This window comes from Aquarana catesbeiana, linkage group LG04, assembly GCF_042186555.1.
Source record: "Aquarana catesbeiana isolate 2022-GZ linkage group LG04, ASM4218655v1, whole genome shotgun sequence".
Taxonomy (NCBI): domain Eukaryota; kingdom Metazoa; phylum Chordata; class Amphibia; order Anura; family Ranidae; genus Aquarana; species Aquarana catesbeiana.
In genome coordinates this window covers 35,253,341-35,277,928 of record NC_133327.1, presented here as the reverse complement: position 1 = coordinate 35,277,928, position 24,588 = coordinate 35,253,341, and the positions used below count along the sequence as shown (strand labels likewise).

Genomic DNA, 24,588 nt, shown 5'->3' with positions numbered 1-24,588 from the left:
TTTTTATCTTAATGCATTCTATGCATTAAGATAAAAAACCTTCTGTGTGTAGCAGCCTCCCCAGCACCCCCTAATCACTTACCTGAGCCCCATCTCTGTCCAGCAATGTCCATGAATGTCAAAGCCATCCAGGACACTCCTCCTGATTGGTTGAAACACAGGAGCGTCGACATTGGCTCCTGCGGCTATCAATCAAAGTCAGTTAGCTAATCAGGGGAGAGAGGGGGCCGGGTTGGAGCTCCATGTCTAAATGGATACACGGAGCTGTCAATCGGCTCCAGTGCCCCCATAGGAAGCTGCTGACTGTGGGGGGCACTCGATAGGAGGGAGGGGCCAGAAGCAGCAAAGAGGGACTTGAGAAGAGGAGGATCTGGGCTGCTCAGTGCAAAACTAGCTGCATAGAGGAAGTAAGTATGTTAACATGTTAATGTTTGTTTAAACAAAACAAGACTATATAATCACTTTAAGGACTTGGTCAGTTTACAATCACACCTTCCTTTGGTATGAGTAAGCAGACTTTGTCTTGGCATGGCTTGTATGGTCCCATAGCCACCCTGTACATTGTTTTGCATAGAAATTTGGCGTTTTGTATTGTAGGCCTGTAATTCTTAGTAATAACACACTTAAATCTGTCCAAACAAGAGTCTAGTAGACATCCCGGGTATTATAGAGTTTGAAACACAAAATCATAAATCACGCAAACCGAAATCATAAATCACATCAATTATAATATAATAAATAACTATAATTATAAAAAAATAATAATATAATTAATTTCCCCATGATTCACTATCGCTCAATTCTGCAAGTGTTCTAATTTATGATCACTGTTTTCTAGCTGGTCTAAAACCACTTTTGACGTAAAGGGACACTTTTTGGTTGCCATGGACAATCTCAAGTTTCCAGGCAGAAAGAACATGCAGGGCACTGGACAAAGCACTAGGGACAAAAGGAAGGCGAAATGATTTGATACAGTAATGTAATCTGTAAGATTACAGTGTACTGTATGTGTTTTGTTTTTTGTACTTTTTGAATTTGCCGCCGGGCTCCGCCCCCATGCGGTGCGACGCTCGCAGGGAACAGGGCCCAGCACACAGAGTATCAGGCGGGGGACACAGCCCGTGGACACAGCGGGGGGACATTGCAGGATCCTGGTGACAAGGTAAGTAACCTGGACCAGGATTCTGCAATGCAATCTCGAGTGTGGCTCGGGGTTACTGCTAATGGTACTGAAATTTAATCCCGAGCCACACTCGGGATTACCGCCAGGGAGGTTAACAAAGATTTGGAGGCTTAGAATTCATTAGTGAGCCACAATATGAGCCAACAAAAATAAGGAAATATAAAATATACAATTTACCCATCAAACCAATCTGAGCATCATCGGACACTGCAACCTGAACTTAGATCTTAGACTAGGTCACTAGTGCTGCCACACAGTTACATACTTAGGTTGAAAAAAATGCAAGCCCATCTAGTTCAACCAATAGAAAAAGACAAATGGGACATAAAAATATCCTCCATATAGCCAATCCTATGCCCATGGTTGATCCAGAGGAAGAAAAAAACAATAAACAAATATAGCATGATCCTGTTTGATCCAGTGGGGAAAAAAATGTCTTCCTGATCCCCCAGGAAGCAATTGGATATTCTCTGGATCAACTATCCTTTGTGCTATTACATCTAAATGTTAGTATCCAGTTATATGTTGTGCTCTTTTTCTAAAGCAATCTACTGAGCTGTCCAGAACTAGGTCTTGTGGGAGGCTATTTGCACAGCTCTTACTGTGAAGAAGCTTTTCTGAATGTGGAAACGCTTATTCACAGCGGTGAAATGTGACTTCTCAGTGATCTTTTTTCATATTTATATTCCTGGGGAAGGAGGAATCGTGATAGAGGAAGAGGATGTTAATTATCGGAGAATGATCAGACAAGAAATATCTGACTCTCCTTTATTTTATATTATTATATTTCTCTCATCTACATTCATCCTACCTTGTGTTATGGTGTGCATACACCCATATTTCTTGCCATTAATGTTATTATATGGGATCCAAGAAATGAAAGGAGTGGCCTTGATTTGAGGCTAAAGCTGGCCATAGGTGGATCGAAATTCAGCCAGTTCAAAGGGAATGCTGGAAATTGTTTATTGATCAGTCAGCTGCCATTGCTAAACAGTATGGTCTGACAGCAGAGAGTCTCGTTGTCAAATACAATGTTCTTGCATGGAGGGATTCCTCCATAGACCTTGCTTGTGTGGATGGAGGAATCTTTTAATTTTTCTTTTGTTCAGGAAATTGGCTGAATGAAAATAATAACTCTTCTATGGCCAGCTTTACACACACATATACAGTATAAGTGGACTCTTGTAGGAATTTTTTTCCTGCTTAAGACTTGGGCGCCTTGTTGAGGAAACCAATATACGGTATATAGAATCCAGATAGGGAAAGTGAAATATGTAGATTGGCAAATAAACATCACACACAATTTGGAAATGAGAACGTAGATGTTTAATAGTCGAATAAGTTAATTAAATAATTCCAAAGGAACTAGTAACTCTGAGGGAGTGGGCTCAGAATAAATGCTTAGGGCCCCCTGCTCAGGCTTACAAGGTCTGATGAATTGGATGCCTCTGACTTGTGAGGGTGCAGGCTGAGGAAAGGTTCGAACAGACCCAAAGCATGTTGTAGAAGTTGGAAGAGATAGCTCAGCACCGAGTGGTCGGCAGGTAAAAGCAGCCTCAGCTTGATTCATCCAAGCCATACCTGTTTTGCTTGGAGTCTAATAAAGGTTCTTGTGGTAAAACCAAGGAAGCTTAGACTTCTGTAGTGTAGCAATGCTTTTACTAAACAGAAAAGCCACACATACATCTGCACAAATCATGATTCATAGTTACAAAATATGCCTACAACATGCACAAGCCAATTATCCTTTCTAGAAAAATAAGCATGTACAATACGTATGCAATACGTATACTAGACTGCTACTCAACTTAGAGATGGATTCAAGGTGTAATGTTCTTCGTGGTGGTTTTCTGAGAGTCCAACTCAAAACTTCTGTTACCTCCAAAGTCTCCAGAACAAGTCTTACCACTTTGTCTTCCAAACCAACTCTCCTTTGTCTGCCCACATGCCTGTTCAATGTCCTCACCTCCCCTAACTTCCTCTTACATCATATCCTATAAAGAGCTTGCTCTGCTTAGCTCATAAGCCTAGTCCGACTGGTTCATTTGCATATCAATAGGGGGAGCTTAGCTTCTCAAAATTGCACATGGTCTTAAAATCTAAACTCCAAAAAAAACAAAATGCTATAAAATCACCTACAGTTCCTTGAAAAAGTATTTATACCCCTTGAAATTTTCCACATTTTGTCATGTTACAACCAAAAACGTAAATGTATTTTATTGGGCTTTTATGTGATAGACCAACACAAAGTGGCACATAATTGTCAAGTGGAAGGAAAATGATAAATGTTTTTCAATTTTTTTTTACAAATAAATATCTGAAAAGTGTGACGTGCATTTGTATTCACCCCTTTACTCTGGTACCCCTAAATAAAATCTAGTGGAACCAATTGCCTTCCGAAGTCACCTAATTAGTAGAGTCCACCTGTGTGTAATTTAATTCCAGTATAAATACAGCTGTTTTCTGAAGTCACCACAGGTTTGTTAGAGAACCTTAGTGAACAAATAGCATCAGGAAGGCCAAGGAAAACACTAGACAGGTAAGGGGTAAAATTGTGGAGAAGATTGAAGCAGGGCTGGGTTATAAAAAAAATTCCAAACTGTGAACATCTCACAGAGCACTGTTCAATCCATGTTGTGCACTCCACAAATCTGGCCTTTATGGAAGAGTGGCAAGAAGAAACCCATAGTTAAAATAAAGCCATAAGAAGTCCTATTTGCAGTGTGCGAGAAGCCATGTGGGGGACACAGCAAACATGTGGAAGAAGGTGTTCTGGTCAGATGAGACCAAAATTGAACTTTTTGGCCTAAAAGCAAAGTGCTATATGTGGGGGGGGAAACTAACACTGCACATTACCCTGAACACACCATCCCCACCGTGAAACATGGTGGTGGCAGCATCACGTTGTGGGGATGCTTTTCTTCAGCAGGGACAGGGAAACTGGTCAGAGTTAATGGGAAGATGGATGGAACCAAATACAGGCAATCTTAGAAGAAAACCTGTTAGAGTCTGCAAACGACTTGAGACTGGGGAGGAGGTTTACCTTCCAGCAGGACAATGACCCTAAACATACAGCCAGAGCTTCAATGGAATGGTATAGATCAAAGCATATTCAAGTGTTAGAATGGCCCAGTCAAAGTCCAGACCTAAATCCAATTAAGAATCCGTGGCAAGACTTGAAAATTGCTGTTCAGATGCTCTCCATCCAATCTGACAGAGCTTGAGCTATTTTGCAAAGAATGGGCAAAAATGTCACTCTCTAGATGTGCAAAGCTGGTAGAGACATCCCCAAAAAGACTTGCAGCTGTAATTGCAGCGAAAGTTGGGTCTACGAAGTATTGACTCAGGGGAGCTGAATACAAATGCACACCACACTTTTCAGATATTTATTTGTAAATAATTTTGAAAAACATTTATCATTTTCCTTCCACTGCACAATTATGTGCCATTTTGTGTTGGTCTATCACAAAATCCCAATAAAATACATTTAAGTTTTTTGTTGTAACATGACAAAATGTGGAAAATTTCAAGGGGTATGAATACTTTTTCAAGGCACTGTAAATATCCATAGCAACACAATGCCTCTAACATGTTTTGCTCCGCCCTCAGGGCTTAATCATTATGGACACGTGTGGCAAATTCAGGGTAGTTCGTATTACCATAAGTGTTGCAACCGCAGCAAAACATTATGAAACTATTACCTCCAGTTTTCAGTTTAGGAAACTGGCGGTAAATAAGATCAACTCTGACGTACAAGAGGTACACTACTACTGAGAGTGGGTTGTGCCTGTGCTGAGCAGATGCCATGATTGTGACAGCTTCCTGCGCAGGGGTGCATCCATGGCCTCATTTAGTTGTCTGCTGGGAGAATCCCCGAACGAAAGAAGGGCTGGGGCTGACAGCTGATGTCAGTACCCAAATATGGGCAATGCCCATATTTAGGAAATTGCTTGACACTAAGAGGGCGGACAACAGTGGACTGAATAGTGGCTATAAATCTAACCACTCCTGTGTGACACCAATCAAAAGTGAAGTGGACCTGATAGGGAACTAGTGTTTGAGTTCCCCCAGCAGGCTCCACCCACCCCAGTATAAAATTCCTCGTCCATGAGCCTGTCAGTGTGATGGGCACAGTGGGTGGGGAGGGCAAGAGTGAGCAGTGTGGACATAAACAAATTTATGTACCTGTCTGACAGGTACATGGATTGGGCACAAGCACCGACACTTTCAGTGCTGTGCCCCAACAGAATTCTAATGGGTGTTTATGAAACCATATCATTTACCCCGATATCTCCCAGGCACAAAGTAAAAGTTGACTGTGAAAGAAAATTCTCTTTTTTGATCTGGATGTGCCATAGAACTGCCATAGCTTTTTTTTCACTCTTATTTCTTATTCCCTGTCTCAGCAGGAAACTGGTCGCTACGGAAAGAGACAAATTGACTTTACAGGACTGTCTGGAACCTGGGCGAGAAGCAAATGTAAGGAATAATTGGGGTGCGGGATATAGTGGAAGGGTTAAAACAGACTATTGCTTCTAATTAGGCTTGTAGTCATGGAGTGATAGCAGAGGATAGATTGCAGCCCATGTAATAAAGCATTGCCATGCTGACCCTCTTGGTGCATTTTTCAGTGGTGATAATTGTGTACTTTGTATTGTATCACCTATATACTGTATATACTGTAACACTGTATCCTGGCCTAGGCCAACAAGGCCCAGGCCTAGGGCAGCACTTTGTAGGGGGGCAGCATGGAAAGAGTCCCCGCCGCCTTGCGTTACACTGTTAGGGGCAGACTGGGCTGAGTGGCAATCTAGTCTAGCACCCCCATAAAGTGGCCACACTGCTTCTGGTATGCGGGCGGCCGGCATTCTGCAACTGGGGGGGGGGGCGCCGCTTCTAATTTTGACTGTCCTATCATTCTGGACCACAAACCTGCCTCACTGTGCTATATGTTTTCTGCTGCACCATTGGCATGGTTATATCTTCTTAGTCCTCTCCATAAAATTTTCAGAAATTTGTGCTTAAAGTAGAACTATAGGCAACACCTTTTTCATTTTGGATAGAATAAGGGAGGGTTATAGCCCCTGTCAGTTTATTTTTTACCATTCTTGTCCCATTGCAGAGATTTCCCTTCACTTCCTGCCCCATAGCTAAACAGAAAGGGAGAAATCTATGCAAATTAAGGGAATCCTTTGCCCCCCCCAGGCCCTCAGAACTAGTGTCCCCACTTGAAAATTTCAGGGCGGATCTTAAACAACAAGGGGTGTGGCCTTGACAGGAAAGAGGTGGGTCATATTTAAATTAGGGGGTGCACGAGTTTAGTCAGGCCTAGGGTAGCACAAAACCTAAATACACTACTGATATACTGTATATATACTGTATATGACTTCTTCTGCCTTGGAAGGTACAATATTCCCTAGAAGAGGGTGGACAGTGTGCAGTATCAGGGGATGACTGTTCAAGCTGTATAAGGGGGTCAGCGTTTTTAATTTATTTTAGCGTTGGATAGTATTGCACATCTTATGATGACTTATGAGTAAATATACACTATATTATCAAAAGTATTGGAACGCCTGCCTTTACACGCTCATGAACTTTCATGACATCTCAGTCTTAGTCCGTAGGGTTCAATATTGAGTTGGCACACCCTTTGCAGCTATAACAGCTTCAACACTTCTAAGAAGGCTGTTTAGGAGGTGTCTATGGGAATGTTTGACCAGTCTCCACTCTAATTCATCCCAAATGTGTTCTATCTGATTGAGGCCTGGACTCTGTGGATGCCAGTCAAGTTCCTCCATCCCAAACTTGCTCATCCATGTCTTTATGGACCTTGCTTTGTGCACTGATGCTCAGTCATGTTTGAACAGTAAAGGGCCATCTCCAAACTGCAAGCAGAAAAATCAGTGTTACTACCCATATAACATGCTGATGGCAGAGCTCCCGGGTGCTCGATCCACAGTTGTTTAACTAAATAGATAATGTAGATAGATGATCTGCACACGAGATTGTTGCTCTTAAGAAATCTTAATTTTATTTAGAAACCACAGTGTACAAACGCAGATAAAATCAGCTGATTCATTTCAGCCTATCAGGCCTTAGCCTTCCCCAAACTTTTCTCACAAAGTTGAGACCATTGAACTTCGCAAAATGTCTTGGCATGCTGACGCCTTAAGAGTTCCCTTCACTGGAACTAAGGAGCCAAGCCCAACCCCCAAAAAACAACCCCACACCATAATCTGCCCTCCACCAAATGATTTGGAGGGGTGGCCCAATACTTTTGGCAATATAGTGTGAATGAGCGCGTTTAGGGGAAGAAGAGCTTGACTGGCTTGCACAGAGTCCTGACCTCAACCCGATAGAACATATTTGGGATAAATTAGAGTGGAGACTGCGAGCCAGAACTTCTCGTCCAACATCAGTGCCTGACCTCACAAATGCGCTTCTGGAAGAATGGTTAAACATTCCCATAGACACACTCCTAAACATTGTGGACAGCCTTCCCAGAAGAGTTGAAGCTGTTATAACTGCAAAGGGTGGGCCAATTTAAGGAGGACAAATCCTCCCAATGGAGACAGTGACTACAAATAAGAACCCTTCTCTACTGTGTTCAAAACGAGAAAAAAAATGTATACTTAACTGTATGCTGAGCCCTGCCCTGTACCCCCAGGAAGTCCAGTATGTGTTCCCCAGGTGGTAGTAACACATGCACTGGGAAATTATGGGGTACATACTGTTATTGTGCTGCTTGGCAATGTAGTTTGAAGTGGAGTTCCAGTCATACTTTTGTTTATTAAAGGTCAGCAGCTAGTGTAGCTGCTGACTTTTAATAAACAGCCACTCACCTGTCCCTCGATCCAGCGGTGCACTCACCCCAGCCGTGTTCTCCCCATGTCCTCCCTCGGCGGCGCAAGCATCTCTACTATGGGCAACCGGCTGTGACAGCTTGCAGCTTCACTGCACATGCGTGAGCGGCACTACGCTCTGTGACTGGTCCCGAAGTCTTCTAGGACCTGTCATGTGTCTTAGAAGACTTCGGGAGGGACTTCCACTTCCGATCGCCTAAGGCGACCGGAACGGAAGTGGGAGTGGGTACCTGTCAAAATTGGGTACCTACTCCCCCCTCCTCCCCAAAAGCTCAGATTCACAAATAGGAGCCAGGGAGGCCTTAAAACGTAAGTTCCACTTTTGGGTGGAATTCGGCTTTAAGCAAGATTAAAATCCAATCATTAAAATCTCCTATAAGCAGTACCATGGTAATGTCTTTTTAAAAGTTGCTTTCATTTCAAATTCAGCTTTCATTAAAATAATCCCTGATAATCCTTCCATGAATGTCCCTGTTCAGACACTTCCTGCTATGGTGTGAGTGTGACAACTGTATTCCAGTTGTGCTCCTGCATTGTCTCTCGATCTCATGCACCCCTTGTAGAGACTGCAAGCAGCTGTGCCAGCATACATTGCTCGATTACGGTTCACCATTGTTACCATTAGGAAACCAGTCTAGTGCAATGTTGTGTAGCTAACGCTACAGGAAGTACATGTTGACAGGAAGTAAAAAAATTGTGATGCACTAATTTGTAATCTAGTCAAAGTAGAACTATAGGCAAAACTTGTTTTTTTGTTTTGGACAGAGCAAGGGAGGATTATAACCCCTGTTGGTTTATTTTTTGCCATTTCTGTACTATTGGAAAGATTTCCCTTCACTTCCTGTCCTCCAGCCAAACAGGAAGAGGAAATTCCTGAAAATTAAGGGTATCCCTTGGGGTCTCCCAGGTCACCAGTGTCCCCATTGAAAGATTTCCACTTTTTACATTTTTGGGGATAACCCAAAATTTGGGATTTTCTTTTACGTTCACTTTCAATGATAATGGTAAACAGGACAAATAGAGAGGGTGAATCTCTGTATCGGAGGCACAGACAGCAATAAAAACTGACAGGTGTTTTAATTCCTCTCCACTCTATCTGAAAATCTGCATTAGGGAAGAAAACTGTTCTTTATGTAACGCAGGGGATTGCCCAAAGTTATTTTACTAGATGGTGTGTTATTCCTTAAGTAAGGGAATGGCTCCCTCTAGTGGCTGCAACAACTATGCGTTATACTGTGAAGCCTAGAGGAAGTGACTCATCTGTTTAACTAGGCTGGGAGCTACTTACCCATGATGCCCTGTTCACCTACCCACAATGCCAGGGACAGGACAGCCTGCTGGGTAGGCCTATAAAAGAGACAGTGCGGCCATGCTTCACTCTCTTCTTCCCAGGATGTGAGACCTGCCTACAGGGACCTGTGTGGGTGTACTCGGACGAGCTGCGGCGGAGTTGAAGCCTCCGGAGAGGTTTTAAAACACAGTGTGCTGGGTCAGCGTGTGTTTGGACCGGAGTATCCAGGACATCCAAGGGAGCCAGCAAGACGGTTCCCAGTCATCTGACGTAGCGGTGCAGCTTGACGGTGTCGACTGTGAGCGGTACTGGGATCACAGAAGCGGAGCAGCACACTTGTCCAGGTCCTGTGTGGCGAGAGGGCTATTGCCCAAGATTTATATATCACTTTGCCACTTTGCAGACTAGTTCAGAGGATTGCTGAGACTCATAGTTCTGTAGAGCGGTCTCACAGCATAGACTGTGTTTTATCAGGCCTCAAAGTTACATGTGTTTCACACACCCAAGTTCACAGTTCTCCTACTACTTTATCTTACCTCAACATTTGCTTACTCACTGGATTACAAGTACTGCAGTATAATAAGGCTAGCTGAAGAAAGAAGATCAAAGACTTTACCCTTAAATATATATATAAAGCGCTTATTATTTCTCTAACCCTCACACACTCTGAGGATTGCAGTATAACCTAGGGGGAGCCCTTGAGCATATGTACTGTATTGCACTGTTATCTAATAATGTATAGTGTAATGCAGGTTAGGAGTGTGTTTGCGTGGCTGCATCGGGAGTGGGAAAATGCCCAGTGTCAAGGTTTTACCACCCTGAGCAACAGTCCCACTTTGGGGCACGCCCGCATGCGTTAGTCATGTGATCTTTGAGTCTGAATATTTACATGCACCCTGATTATTCTTGTCTTAACTTTGTGTATCAGATTCAACATTGTATTTATATTCCAAGCCAGTTTCCAGTAAACTTACTGTGTGGTTAAAGTACAAATGGTGTGAGACGTTGTCTATTCCTATAGCAGGTGAAGTGAATTACAGTATTGTATTATATTTGTGTTGCTTCTTACCATTAGGACTCACACAAACTCTACCACACAGTTGTGCCTAGGGGGTCGAGTCTATATTCAGGGGTTGATAGGCAGAGTGCAGGCCCAAAACAATTATCAGCAGCTCCTTAGGGGGTCAGTGCTACAAATGGAACAAGGATAGATTATTGCAAAAAATCTTCACTGATTACTAATATAAATGCATGCTTTTCACCAGATGCAGAAGATTCATACCATAACAACAAACCCGTACTCTATGAGGCAGGGGAAGGAGCACAAGTATCCGGTCACCATGAGCCAGATGGAAGATGTCCTGTGGTGTACAGAGGTGGAAAGGTAAGGCTGTAGGCTCAGATAGTGTGCTTAAAGTGAACATATGCCAGGGATTTGTGGGCTTCAAATGCTTTCTCCTTTTGAAAAAAAAAAAGATATTGTTTTTAAGGGGCACAGGAATCCGTTAATCTGAGACAACAGAGTTATTCTGTCACTTACAGTAGGATTTGGACACATGCAAACAAAAAAAGCCATTGACCAGCGAGGTATAGCCACTCCTACTTCTATTCTGCTTTAGTTTTTTTGCTAGTTTCTGAAGAGGATGGTTATCATTTCTCTATTGAGAAAAGTTTAACCCTTTTCTACTAGCAGTTTCATTTTCTTTAATTTATTTTTTGTCAAGATGTGTTTTCATGAATCAAGATATCATCTACATGCTGCTGAGCTGGGCTTGGAGACTGTACCCAGACCGTGCTGAACCAAAGAATGCAGGGCCTGCCTGAAATGTGTCCTTTGGGCACTGGGCTCTGCCAGTGGTGCTTTCCAAACCTTCTGGTACTGTGTTAGCTGCATAGCGCTTTCTGTGCTCAGAACTGTGGTGCAACCTCTGGTGTGACCCAGTCTCTGAGAACTTTAACGAAAGACACAATTTCAATTGAGCAGCAGGAGTTACTGTGATGTTGGTACATGTTGAATGCCTCCTTTATGTAGTGCTACTCCTAGACCTAAGGGAGCCACCGGATTTTTTGGGTCCTCCTGACCTGCTCCAGTTATAACCCACCCTGAACCTGTACCTGAGGTGGCCAAGAGGCTACTTATCAACTTCTCATTTTGGGTTTCTGGTGGTCCTTCAGTAACCAAAGAAAGGGTCTTCCCTCTCAATCTGGAATTCAGCAGCTGTAACAGGCGGCCCTCTTTCTGAAAAGGTACTGGATCATCTACAGTCTCACACAGCTGCCATTTCTTTCACCCGAATCAGCCACAGTCTCTCACCTGGACAGCAGTTTGCAGCAACAACAGATCAAAGCAACAAAGTCCCCACTCCGTGCAGTACAGGAACAGTCTCTCTGGGCTTTTCAGCACTCAGCTCAGATTGCTGCACAGCACATGGTTGGTATCTTTCTCCCAGCAGCACACGTGCTTATCCTGGCAGCTCTGTTGGCAAATTTCCACTGAGCCCTGTCCCCAGGCTCACTGGAGCACTCACGCAGCATACAGTTGCCTTAGCCCTGCCCCAGGGCTCCAGACAAGGCAACCTTGTGGACACAGCAACCATTTTTTCAATATGAGGCAATTTTTTTCTACCATTGCTCCTATCCTATCTGCAAGAGAAGCCATTCAGATCCCAAGCACAAGAGAAACAGACCTGCTGCATTGAGTCTCTCCAGCTCATGATCTACTAACAGTTGTAGAACAGCCTGCAGTGCCCTAATAAGGGGCCTGACACTGATACCTTGATCATTGTATTCTGGTTGAGTTTACTCACTTCTCTCCCTTAGGTCTATCAATTGTGGCCCCCTTTTCCACTTTGTCTAGGGAACAGTTCCCTGTACATAGTTTTGCTAGATTTTATGAGCCAACCTGCAAATAAGATAACACTGCAGGGGTTGTAAGTGAAGTTCTGCACCATCTTTTACAGAATTATCTAACATTCTAACATACTGAATTCTTTAACATGCAGAATACTCTAACATTCCTGTAGCTGTAGTGGCCTCTGTAATCTTTATTCCTGAGGAGCCCCAGACTTCTGAAATAGCTCCCAGTTTAAAGGACTCACATTCAAAATGAAGCAGCCTGTGGCTTCTACACATGATAGGCCCTGTCTGGAAACCCTGAAAGGACCAAGACTGTCAAAACTTTCCTGGTAAACTCCTAACAAATTGTTTACTCATCCCAAACAATTTTTATACCAATATCTGTCTGATAAGGTTTTTCTTAAAATGTGTGCTGTTCCCACTGTAGATCTGACATTACCCCACTTAACAAAACACTAATGCCGTGTACACACGGGCAGACTTTTTGACCGCACTTGTCCGAATCCATCGGACAATCCGACCGTGTGTAGGCTTCATCGGACCTTCAGTGGACTTTTTCTGTCGAAAATCAGACGGACTTTAGATTTGGAACATGTTTCAAATCTTTCCGCCGGAACTCCGCCGGACCCAGTTCCTATCGAGAAATCCGCTCGTCTGTATGCCAGTCTGACGGACGAAAACCAATGCTAGGGCAGCTATTGGCTACTGGCTATGAACTTCCTTATTTTAGTTCGGTCGTACATCATTACGTACGAATCCGTCGGACTTTGGTGTGATCGTGTGTAGGCAAATCCGTTCGTTGGAAAGTCCGTCGAAAGTCTGTCGTAACTCTGTCTAAAGTCCATCGGAAAGACCGTCAGACCTTTGATGCCGAAAAGTCCGGCCGTGTGTACACGGCATAACTGTACCTAATGGATGTTTAAAAGGATCCTGTTGATTAATGTTTGGAAACCCTTTCCAAATTTCTGTTTTCACTAGCAGGCCCTGCTATGCAACTTTCTATAGTTGTAATGTCAGAGGAGTGGACTTTAGGGGAGTGGACTGATGTTGAAGGATCCAGCTTCAGTCCCTATTGACCCTTTAGTTGTTGCCTTCAGCCCAACATTACTGTGTTGATGATCTAGCTGAAGTTATCCATCTTATCTCCCAAATAAGTCGCCTGTCTATCGACATATGGAGATCTCTTTAGCTAAAATGTTCTTTTTAGCTAAAATGTTGGTCTGTGGAACAGCAATGTAAAAAAACACTTGTTGTGCTTGCCCTTTGTTGTTGAGCATCTTTTTGGTGCTTCACTGGATAATTTCATGAAGGACATCACTAGTGGCAAGAGTACCCATTTACCCCAGCATAGGAAGCCTACATCTTAGTCTGGCAAATCCTTTTTCTGCCTTTGAATCCAATAAAAGAGTTCCTTCATTTTCTCTCAGGTGTCTTAGGCCAAAGCAATGCCATCATGAAGGAAGGTCCCCACTTTACAAAGTGGGGTGTCTGTTGGCCTTTGTGGACACCTGGTCAGGAAGCGTGTCAGATGTCTGGGTCAGAGATGTGGTATCAAGACTACAAGCTACAGTTCCATTCTCTGCTTCACTCTGCTTTATGTTTTCCAACCTAACCGTGTCTTTGCAATGGTTAGCAGATCTTCATTTTGCACTTGCAGACCTTTTGAACCAAGAAATTGTTACAATCTTAAAATTGGTTGGGGTGTTACTACAACATTTTCATTGGTCTTGAAGACCTTATCTGTCTTCATTCAAATTCAAACTGTCTACAAGAAATCCACCAAGTTATAGCCTACCCCCATCAGGAAGACTTTCAAGCTCAGTGGAAATAAAGTATGTATATTTACATGTGTTCATCCTTCCCTTAATGGTATCTAATGACGCTTACAACATTCTGTCTGTGTGGTACAAGAAGGTGCAATCTTCAAACAAATAGATATGCCTGATGGTGGCTCAGGAATCCAGCTCTGGAGTTGGGAAAATCCTTCCTTCCCACTATCTTGAAAGACCTTATAGGTGTAGTAACCAATTTCATTACATAAAATATTCATCAGAGAGAAACAAGAATTCTCGCTGTAAGAGGTAGAAAGGATTATAGCTTTGGCAAAACTACACTTTTCAGCTTTGTCTGCTACAACATCCCAGGTATAGACAGATGGCAGACAGACTTCTTCAGCTAACATCACCTGGACCCAGGGGAATGGTCCTCCTCTGAAATGATTTCCTCATCGACTTCACAGAATTGAGATGGAAGACATGCCATTGGTCTTCTTAGTTCTAAACTGAGTCAGGTGGATGTGGTACTCAAACCTGATCAAACCTCTGACAGATACTCTATACGTTAACTGGATCTCCTATCTCAAGTTTCATTCCACCAATCTGCTTTATGGTTGCTGGCTTTAATGCCATGTTTGTTGAAGCTCAGTCTTTGAGAGACAACAGTTTTTCTGAGTCAGTAATCCCCACTCTTTTAAAAGCTAGGAAATCTACCTATTTTAAGGTTTACTATAGCACATGGAAGGCTTACTTTGCTTAGTGTGAAGAACAGAAGTTTCACCCCAGGAAATACTATGTGGAACAAATGCTACATTTTTTACATGACCAGTTGAGTCCAGAGGTACCCAACCTGCCTCTTACTGCTATACCACTTGTACTCCAACATCCCCATTTCTTACCCTTCTAAAACTATGAGACCACACCTTAATTTGGAGTATAAATGGCCATAGCAGCCTATTTATTATTAACACAATATAAATAACTCCAATATAAAATATATACCAAAATATAACATCCGTAACAACTTGTTGAACTCCAGTCTGTTGGTCTTTGACGGCACCCCCGAACTCCAACACATATTCCACCAATACACTGCGGGACCTTTTTCCACATGATAGGCCTCCAGTGCAGCCGTATAATCAGCTCGGAGACAACCCCCTTCCCGCAGTGCAACCATTACAGTATTCCAGCTAACCTTACGCTGGAATACAACGGAGGGGCACATACTAGCCGAGGAGCCCCCCCACCCCTTTCCATCACATATGTTTACTGCCACCGTCAAAGACCAACAAAACACCGCCAATCCACAGCTGCCATGACGACCATCTGCCATGCTCCTGAAAGAAAGAAAAACACACAAACCAACAAACACAGACAACATATATGGAGGGCGGGTGGGTAAACTGCCTCCTCCTTTCTTTCTCCCCAACTTTCTGTTCCCCAGCCCAGTTCTGCCTCCTCCTTAAATAGCACCACTCCCCCTTGGACTTTCCTCACTGTCACCTCCCCTCTTAGCACTTCATATAATCAACCCATACATTGTCTCCCCTTAACACACTGTCATGCCCAGCCCTGCACTACTTTTCTTTCTTTCTTTTCCGTTCCGGGCCTCACTTGACCAGTGTAGTCCAGAGGTACCCAACCTGCCTCTTACTGCTATACCACTTGTACTCCATCATCCCCATTTCTTACCCTTCTAAAATGATGAGAGCACACCTTAATTTGGAGTATAAATGGCCATAGCAGCCTATTTATTATTAACACAATATAAATAACTCAAATATAAAATATATACCAAAATATAACATCCGTAACAACTTGTTAAACTCCAGTCTGTTGGTCTTTGAGGCACCCCCGAACTCCAACACATATTCCACTGATAAACTGCGGGACCTTTTTTCACATGATAGGCCTTCAGCTGTATAATCAGCTCGGAGACAACCCCCTTCCCGCAGTGCAACCATTACAGTATTCCAGCTAACCTTTCACTGGAATACATCAGAGGGGCACATACTACCGATGAGCCCCCCACCCCTTTCCATCACATATGTTTACTGCCACCGTCAAAGACCAACAAAACTCCGCCACAGTCCGCAAGGATAACACCTTACCCTTAAGGGCCCCACCACACCAGCAGGGCCCGCTGGATCCTATCTTGCAGCCCCAGCGCCCAGAGATCAATCCCCACTGCCGAGAAGTGTATTTCATTGCTCCTCAACTACAGGCCCACATTAGTTTCTAGCTCTACTTGCCTGATCACCATGCCCCCATTCTGAGCCACAAACCACCCCACCACCTTGTTAACTCTGATGCAGGCCTTGTTAATTTTCTCCACGGACCTTGCCATGCGTCTCGTCATCCGCACCAATGTCGGACCACAGCAGCATAGTGTTAGGAAAAGCCGTGCAAAGTTTAAAACTTCTGACTTGACGTCCGAGATCAGCTCCCTGATCGTCCGGACCCCCAAAGCATTACCACCTATATGCAGAACCAAAACGTCTGGCAGTCTATCCCGTCACGCATAACGTCCACTTCCGATACCACCCTGCTCCACATCATCCCGTATACCCCTAGCTAGCGAACACACGCCTCCCTCCTCGAGATACCTCACTGTCTGCCAACTGATCTCACATCTGCTCTTCTGGCCCCCCAACAGACATATAAGTGACCCAGAATCCAGACAAGGTGTATAGGCCCTCCATATGAATGAAAAGACAGACAGAACAAAGGTAGCCCCAACTCTAAAGAAAAGAAACCAATGTACCCCACTCCACAAACAACACCTCTTGGTTGTACAGCCTACCCATCCTTACTTTTTTTTTTATTCCAACACCAGATGAGGGCGTATGTAAGGGCGGAATCTCCTCACTTCCCACCTACCAGTCCTCCTCACTGTCGCTTCATCCAACCCACATCTAGCAGCTTCTGCAGCCACTCCGATGCAGAAGGAGTGTGAAGCATATTCAGGACAATCCAACCCTGCGTTCCTGCGGCATTTCCGGAACACCGACACGAACTGGAACCTCAACAAATACGTCCCATCCTCGTGCCCCATCCTCGTGCCCCATCCCAGCTGTTCTAAACCCTAGAAACTCCATTACCATTTTCACAGGGCATACCCTGGAGCCCGGTAACACAAACAGCAGCACATCCACCCCTCTAACCCTTTTGTCATTTTTTTTTGGATCCGCGCAGCCACAAAAAGGGGTGACTGGCCGCCGTGCATTTTTTTTTTGGACTGTCTAACCCAAAACTCCTTCGTCCAATCCTCCCTGCCCAGTAGCTTAAAGCCAAAGCCAAAAACCTGCCAGTTTCTGCTCAATGGCAGACACCGACCCCCCGTTTAGCATGTTCCTGAAACCAAAGTACAAAAAACAACAACCTTACCCCCCACCTGGCCATGTTGACCCAAGACTCCTGTACCAAAACCAACCATTCCCTTCATACCTTTGCGTAAGCCGTCCATGTGGACTCACTCGTGGACTGCCGGCTCCATCCTGCGGCGACTCCAATGCCAGCTCCCATATCCAGCCCGGGCAAGTAACTCCTTCCTCCTCTGTGGCCGGCTAATTCTCTAAACTTGTTCCACTGAAATTTGAGACAAGGAGTAAGCCGCCGTGTTGTCGACGCCCGTAAGATGAACAGTATAAAGAAAATGTTCAACAGCACACAACGCAACACCAAATGGCATAGCAGCCGTATGACCAGTTGTGACGACGCGAACATGTGGTTGACCAAGTGACCACACCCATGTTGTGACAATTCAGCTCCATGTCAAGTTCCTGCACGACCCTCACCACCGCTCCATACACAGAACCACTGGAAAAAAAATTCCAATAGCACCAGGTTACGAATGAACCCCCACTCCCACCCAAAACTGGGGCCAAGGTTCCGCACTCCATTGCCCCTGAAAGCAAGCCCCCCAGCCCATTGGCCCTGCCGTGTCCGTGACCCATTCCCTATCGTACTTACTCACCGGGCCGGACTTCCACACCGATCAGCCATTATATGCTGCCAAATACTCGTACCAAACCTTCTAATCTTTCCGATGTTCCCTAGCCAGTATAATATGGGTCGGGGCCTGAACCCCCACTGTAGCAGCCAACAGCCGTCGGCTGAAAAACTCAACTCATCGGAATAAAACTGGCAGGCAAAATTGAACTTGCCCAGCAACGACTGCAAAGTCCTCAACCGCACCTAGCGCCATCCCTGGATCTCCCGAATCTCCTTCTATAGTGCCTCCAACTTGGCCACTGGCAGATGACACTCCATAGCCACTGAAACAAGCACAATGCCCAAAACAAACTAATATCCATCATTGGGCTTTTTGTTTTCAGCTGCCAATGGCACTCTGAACCTACCTGCAATGTTCTGCAACGTATAGAGCAGAATCGCACACACACCGGAGGAAGGCGGCCCTACGCACATAAAAAACGTCCAAGTCATGGATGATTGAATTTAGGGCCCGACACGTTTCTAACCACCCACTCCAATAAATAACTACATAACTCACCCATGGCCCAAGAAATTGAGCAACCCATAGGCAGGCACTTATCAACGTAAAAAACTCCTCTTGCCAGCATCTACCCAGCAGCCGAAGATCTCCGAATTAACTGTAAGCAAGCGGAACGCGGATTCTATGTCTGATATTGCCATAAGCGCCCCTTTTCTATCACGCCTAACCCACCTTATAGCTGTGTCAGATGAAGTATAGGACACAGTGCCTGCATCGGGGTTGTGACAGAAACCCCTTTTTGGAAAAATAAGTGGTGAATGAGGCGAAACTTGTTCGGCTCCTTCTCAGGCACCGCCCCCAATGGAGACACCACGACACCCAGAGGCAAGCAGCCTCGCCGCTTCCCTATCTGGGTATCTACTTAGGAAAGGCTGCAACCTTCTTCTCCCCCCCTCCCCGGAGTTGTCCCTTTTTGTGACCAGACTCGCCGGTACGCTTCCCTTTTTTTTTTTTGAAAGCCACGGGACAATAGATGGGATCCCCCACACCCTGAACACTCGTGCTTAAAAACGGCAAGACCCCCTAAACTTACAGGAGCTCTCGTTGCACTGCCAACACACTCCCATTTCTTTCCGGCCGGCAGTCCTGAGGAGAGTGTACCCCCCCGAAGAAACTGATTCGGGGCCCTCGCCTACTACATAAACCGCATCCAGAGTCCGATATATTTTTGATCCCAGCGAAGAGACGGCCATACGGCCCTGCGCTGTCTAAACTGCTCGTCATACCGTAGCCAAGCAGATCCCCCATATAACCTGTGCCCCTCACCAATGGCATCCATATAACAGCAACGCCGAGCAATGTTCGGGGTTCTCCTCACCAATGACACTTACCATAATGGCGAATGCCTGCCGCCCAATTAACAAATTTCCGCGGAATCAATCTGTACCTCCTCTTCTCCTAAATCTCTTTCTTGGAATCTTCATGCCTGACCCTATCCAATTTAAATTTAACATTCATTTTTTTTTTTTTTTAAAGGGACCATAACGAGTAGATCTCCACATACTCACCCTTGCGAATCATATCCTGGACCTCCTGTTTCAAATATGCTCCCCAGCAGACCCTCAAAGAACCCGTACATCTCACATTTTATTTTGCGTCCGCAATCCTTACCACATCCATCCTACCAGTATACTCCTGAGCCCCCCCCCTTTTTCTCCTGCCTTCTCGCTGCCTGACAACCCCACAGCTGCACCTCTGTCCCTGAACTAGCGGCCACTTGTGGGCCAGCATCCACCAACGCTGTTCCCGTCGGAGCAACCGTCATTGCACCCCCCCTTCCCAACCTCCAACAAATCCCACCATGCAGCTTACAAAGAAAAAATTAGAAACATTAGTGGACTTACCGGGCTGCCCAGGGGCATCCCCAACAGCCGCTGTGCTTGCTTCCCTCGCTGGTTCGCATCCCTATGGCTCCTCTTCCTCCGACACTAACAGCTCGCCTCCTTTTCAGCCGAGTCCCGTATCGCTGGTGTTGCTAGCCCGCCAGGCGACGAAGGCCTGGAGGCCGTAGTGTCCCGCTGCTGTAGGGCCCGGCTCACTTCTGAAGCTCTGCCCACTGCCGCAGTTCCACGCCTGCCATTCTGTGTTGTGCCCCGGCCAGACTGTCCCAGCCTTCCTCTGCCATTTTTTTTTTATGCTTCCCACCACCCGTGTAGACCCTGCCTACTCACGGAGCTGCCTGCCTCGTCCGTTAAAGGCCAGACGGCCGTGCCTGCATTTTTTGTCCCCGCCGCGCCTCCCACTAGTAGCAACTGAGGCAGGGGGGAGTGCTCAGGGGGAAGTGGTGCCATGACGGCCCGTGGCCCCGCCCACCAAGCTCAGCCTTTTTTTGGCTCAGTTTTTTCTGGGGGAGCGGATTGTTCCCCCAGAGGGCTCCTAGGATGGCGTACATCCCGGGGGGAAGGCCCCAGAGAAAGACCCGCCGGAGGCCTAGACCTCCACGTGTGTGTGGACACCTCACCTTCTTCCGCGGATCCACCCGCGTGGTCATCCATCAATGCTGCCACCTTGCTGTGCAGCCACTCTGATCCCCTGCTCGCTGCCGTTCTAAACCATGCCAAAAGTAAATTTGTATCAGCCATGGTGGAGGAGCAGTGAGGGAAAACTGCCTCCTCTTTTCTTTCTCCCCAACTTTCTGTTCCTCAGCCCAGTCCCACCTCCTCCCTAAATAGCACCACTCCCCCTTGGACTTTCCTCAGTGTCACCTCCCCTCTTAGCACTTCATTTAATTAACCCATACGTTGTCTCCCCTTAACACACTGTCATGCCCGGCCCTGCACTACTTTTCTTTCTTTTCCGTTCCGGGCCCACTATCAGGTCTGGATTAACATATGGCCCTGAGAACCATCAATGCTGAAATCTCCACTCTTGTGATCTTATTTCAAAGACTGCTGACTTCCCATTCTTTGGTCAAAAGCTTTGTAAAGGATGTTTCTAATGTAGTCCCTCCTGTACAACCTTCTTTACTTCTGTGCATTCTCAATTTACTTTAAAGTCTGACTTTTGAACCTATTAGGGATATTCCCCTTTCCACTCTCACTCACAAGGTTGTGCTCCTTGTGGACATCACCTCTGCAAGAAGTTTGAGCTGATGGCCTTGATTTGCAAAGAACCCTTCTTGGTCTTACTTAAAGTGGATGTAAACCCAATTCAGGAAATTTTAACCTGGGCAGATACAGTACATCTGCAGTGTTTACTTATCTCTCTCCAAAGCACCAAGTCCTGTGTCTTTCTGCTGTTTCATTGCTCTGTTATCAGCATGATAACCTCTGACACGTTCTCCGCCAACCAAGATAAAACCAGCCTGAAATTTGTGTTGTGGGAGGTTGCTATAAAAAAGATTAGCATAGAGCTTGTCTTGTCACAGCACAACTCTGCACATTCACATAGTTCCTGTGGAGGGGGTGCCTTTCCTCCAATCAGCTGTCTCCCAATGAATGCCAAGAATCCACGCCTACTGCTGAATGAAGAAGTAAAAATTCTAGCCTGATGTTAGAATTCTAAAGAATATAGCAAGCTGAGGACAGCAGATATGCATGTAAAACTTGTGTAGGGAGATTTGTTTCATCCCTGTGTATCATCTGAGGCTTTTAACTTCACTGGGTATATGCAAGGGTTTTCATCCACTTTAATATAAGGTATTATTGAAACCTAGAGCCTCCTTCCTTCCTGAGGCAGTTTTGGCTTTTACAGGATATTTTTCTTCCATCTCTTTGTCAAGCTCCAGTTCAATAGAAGATACTTTCCCTTCACTGTCTGGATGTACCTGTAGTTCTTTTAAAATATTTTATTATTTTGAGTTAAATATAGTTCAGGTTTACAAAGAAAGATAATAACATTCTTGTATATATAAGATAACAGGCAATTGTAATGTATCACATAGGTGATTATGGTATGAAAAGTAACACACAATATATCATAAACGTTTATATCATAATAAGCGAGTACAGAAAACAAGAATTATACAAATTAAAGGTAAAGTATAGGAGGAATGGGGTTGGAATAAGTTTATTAAGAAGTGTCGGGAGAGGTAAGATGTGGTAAAGTAAGTATAATAAAGAAAAGGAAGTAAGATAGTTGGGGAAGAATCAGTAGATAGTTCCAGGGCCAAGTTCCTGCAATATGGCTTGGCTTCGTCTGGGGATTAAATAAGTCTTTCCAACTATTTTTAATTATTCACACTTCAAGAAAGTCAAGTAGTAAGTGAAGGGGGTAGTAACTGCACAGTGTTGGGGGTAAGGAGATAAGGGGGTGGGACATGGGGGAATTACCAGAGAAAACCACTAATTAACCACTTCAATACCAGGCACTTAGACATCTTCCCGCCCAGGCCAATTTTCAGCTTTCAGTGCTGTCGCAATTTGAATGACAATTGCGCGGTCATGCTACACTGTACCCAAACAAATTTTTTATCATTTTGTTCCCACAAATAGAGCTTTCTTTTGGTGGTATTTGATCACCTCTGCGTTTTTTATTTTTTGCGAAATACCGAAAATTAGAAAAAAAAAACAAGTTTTTCTTTGTTTCTGTTAAAATTTTTTGTAAATAAGTACGTTTTCTCCTTCAATGATGGGCACTGATATGGCTGCTCTGACGGGCACCGATACGGCGGCACTGATGGGCACCGATGAGGTGGCACCAATGAGGTGGCACTGATGAGGTGGTACTGATGGGCACTGATGATGGGCACTGATAGGCGGCACTGATGGGCACTGATAGGTGGCACTGATGGGCACTGATAGGTGGCACTGGTATGCGGCACTGATGGGCACTCATAGGTGGCACCGATGGGCACTCATAGGCGGCACTGATGGGCACTCATAGTTGGCATTGATTGGTACATATGGGTGGCACTGATGGGTACTTATGGGGGGCACTGATGTGTGGAACTGATGGGCACTGATAGATGGGCACTGATGGGCACAGATGAGCACTGACAGGTGGCACCGATGGGCAATGACAGGTGGCACCGATGGGCAATGACAGGTGGCACTGATAAAACATTGGGGGCATTCCTGGGCAGATCTGGGACATAATGGTGCCAATCAGTGCCCATTTGTGGGCACTGATTGGCACAGATTGGGCACATGTGGATGGCCATGGGGTACATACCTGGCCATCCACATGTTGCCCCTTCCCTGGTGGTCCTAGTGGCGATCCCTGGTGGTCCAGTGTGGTGATCTGAGGGGGGGCTGCGCTGATAAACAATCAGCGCAGACCCCCCCTGCCAGGAGAGCCACCGATCGGCTCTACTCTACTCGCATCCGCCGGAGGCTCTTTACCAAGATCGGTGTAGCGGTGTGTCAGGCTGACACACCGCTCCACCGATCGCCGCGATGCGCGCCCCCGGGGGTGCGCGGCGGCATGTTATCCTGCTGGACGTCATATGACGCCCAGTCAGGATAACAGAACCAATTCCCGGACGTCAATCCGCTATAGGGCGGGCGGGAAGTGGTTAAAGACGAGATATATAGTTTATAGTAACATAATAGGTTGTCCATATAATGTCTTCAAAGAAGAAATAATGAATTATCAAATCCTGGAGGTAGGAAATGCTCAAACCATGGTCTCCATAAGGCTTCATACTTCGATAAATTGTCAAGTAAGATTGCTTCGGTCTTTGCGTGGATCATGAACTGAGTTATTCTGTTCTTAAATGACAAAATACAGAGTGAGTCAGATTTCCATGCTTTCGCTATGGTCTGTTTGGCTGCTGTGGTTATGAAGAGCATGAGTTTAAACTGGCGGTGTGATAAAATATTTGGTTTATCATTTAGGAGTGCTGTGGTTGGATCAGGAAGCAAAGGTATATTAAACATAGTAGAAAGCATCTTAAACACCTCCAACCAAAAGGATTCAACTATTTTACATTCCCACCATATGTGCATGTGTGTTCCTAGTGCTGAACATCCTAGGAAGCATTGGGACGGGTATTGTGGCGAAAACTTGGAGATTCTGGCAGGGACTAGGTACCATCTGGTGAGAACTTTGTAATTAGTTTCGAGAGTGACAATATTAGGTGATGCTGATTTGGTATTATGCCATATTTGGGACCAGTTTATTTGTTCGGGTTGTAGTTGAAGGTCTGTTTCCCATTTTGTGGTATAAGTCAGTGGGGATGAAGAGTTGTGTGAGAGTAGTTGAGTATATATATCTGAGATAAGTCCTCTTCTATGAGGATCATTGTTGCAAGCTTTTTCAAATACGGTGAGATTAGGAGACGTCAAGTCTGAAGGTGCATTAGTAGACAGGAAATTTTTGATTTGTAGGTACCTAAACATTTCTGAGGGTGGGATATTACTTGTTTCACAGAGAGTTGGAAAGGGTGTGATAACCCAGGTTTTACAGAAATTATATGCTCTCGTTAATCCCGCATTTGACCAAGCTAGGAAAGATGTTGGGGAAGACCAGGCCGGGTAAAATGATGGGTTATGTAAGAACGAGAGGAGAGGATTGTGTGAAGATTGGAGGCCAAATCGAGTTTTCAGTCTATCTCAGATTGAAAGGCTGTGTTTGGTAATTGGATTAGTAAGCTTCCGACGTTGTGATGGAGAAATCCATAAAAGATTTGCTGTAGAAAGAGGATCACAGTCAACAGATTCCAA

The 24,588-nt window shown here is 45.0% G+C and overlaps 1 protein-coding gene across 23 annotated transcripts in view; it reads left to right on the top strand.

Annotated features, from left to right (window-relative positions):
* DNMT3A (DNA methyltransferase 3 alpha) overlaps window positions 1–24,588 on the top strand; it is a 201,555-nt gene that overhangs the window by 128,176 nt on the left and 48,791 nt on the right. For 20 of the 23 annotated variants that reach the window (XM_073625003.1, XM_073625001.1, XM_073625017.1 and 17 more), the window contains 2 exons: window positions 5,590–5,662; window positions 10,603–10,721. In XM_073625003.1, the coding sequence (XP_073481104.1) occupies window positions 5,590–5,662; window positions 10,603–10,721 (192 nt within the window). The remainder of the gene's footprint in view (window positions 1–5,589; window positions 5,663–10,602; window positions 10,722–24,588) is intronic. The other 3 variants (XM_073625002.1, XM_073625019.1, XM_073625005.1) reach the window with 1 other exon arrangement.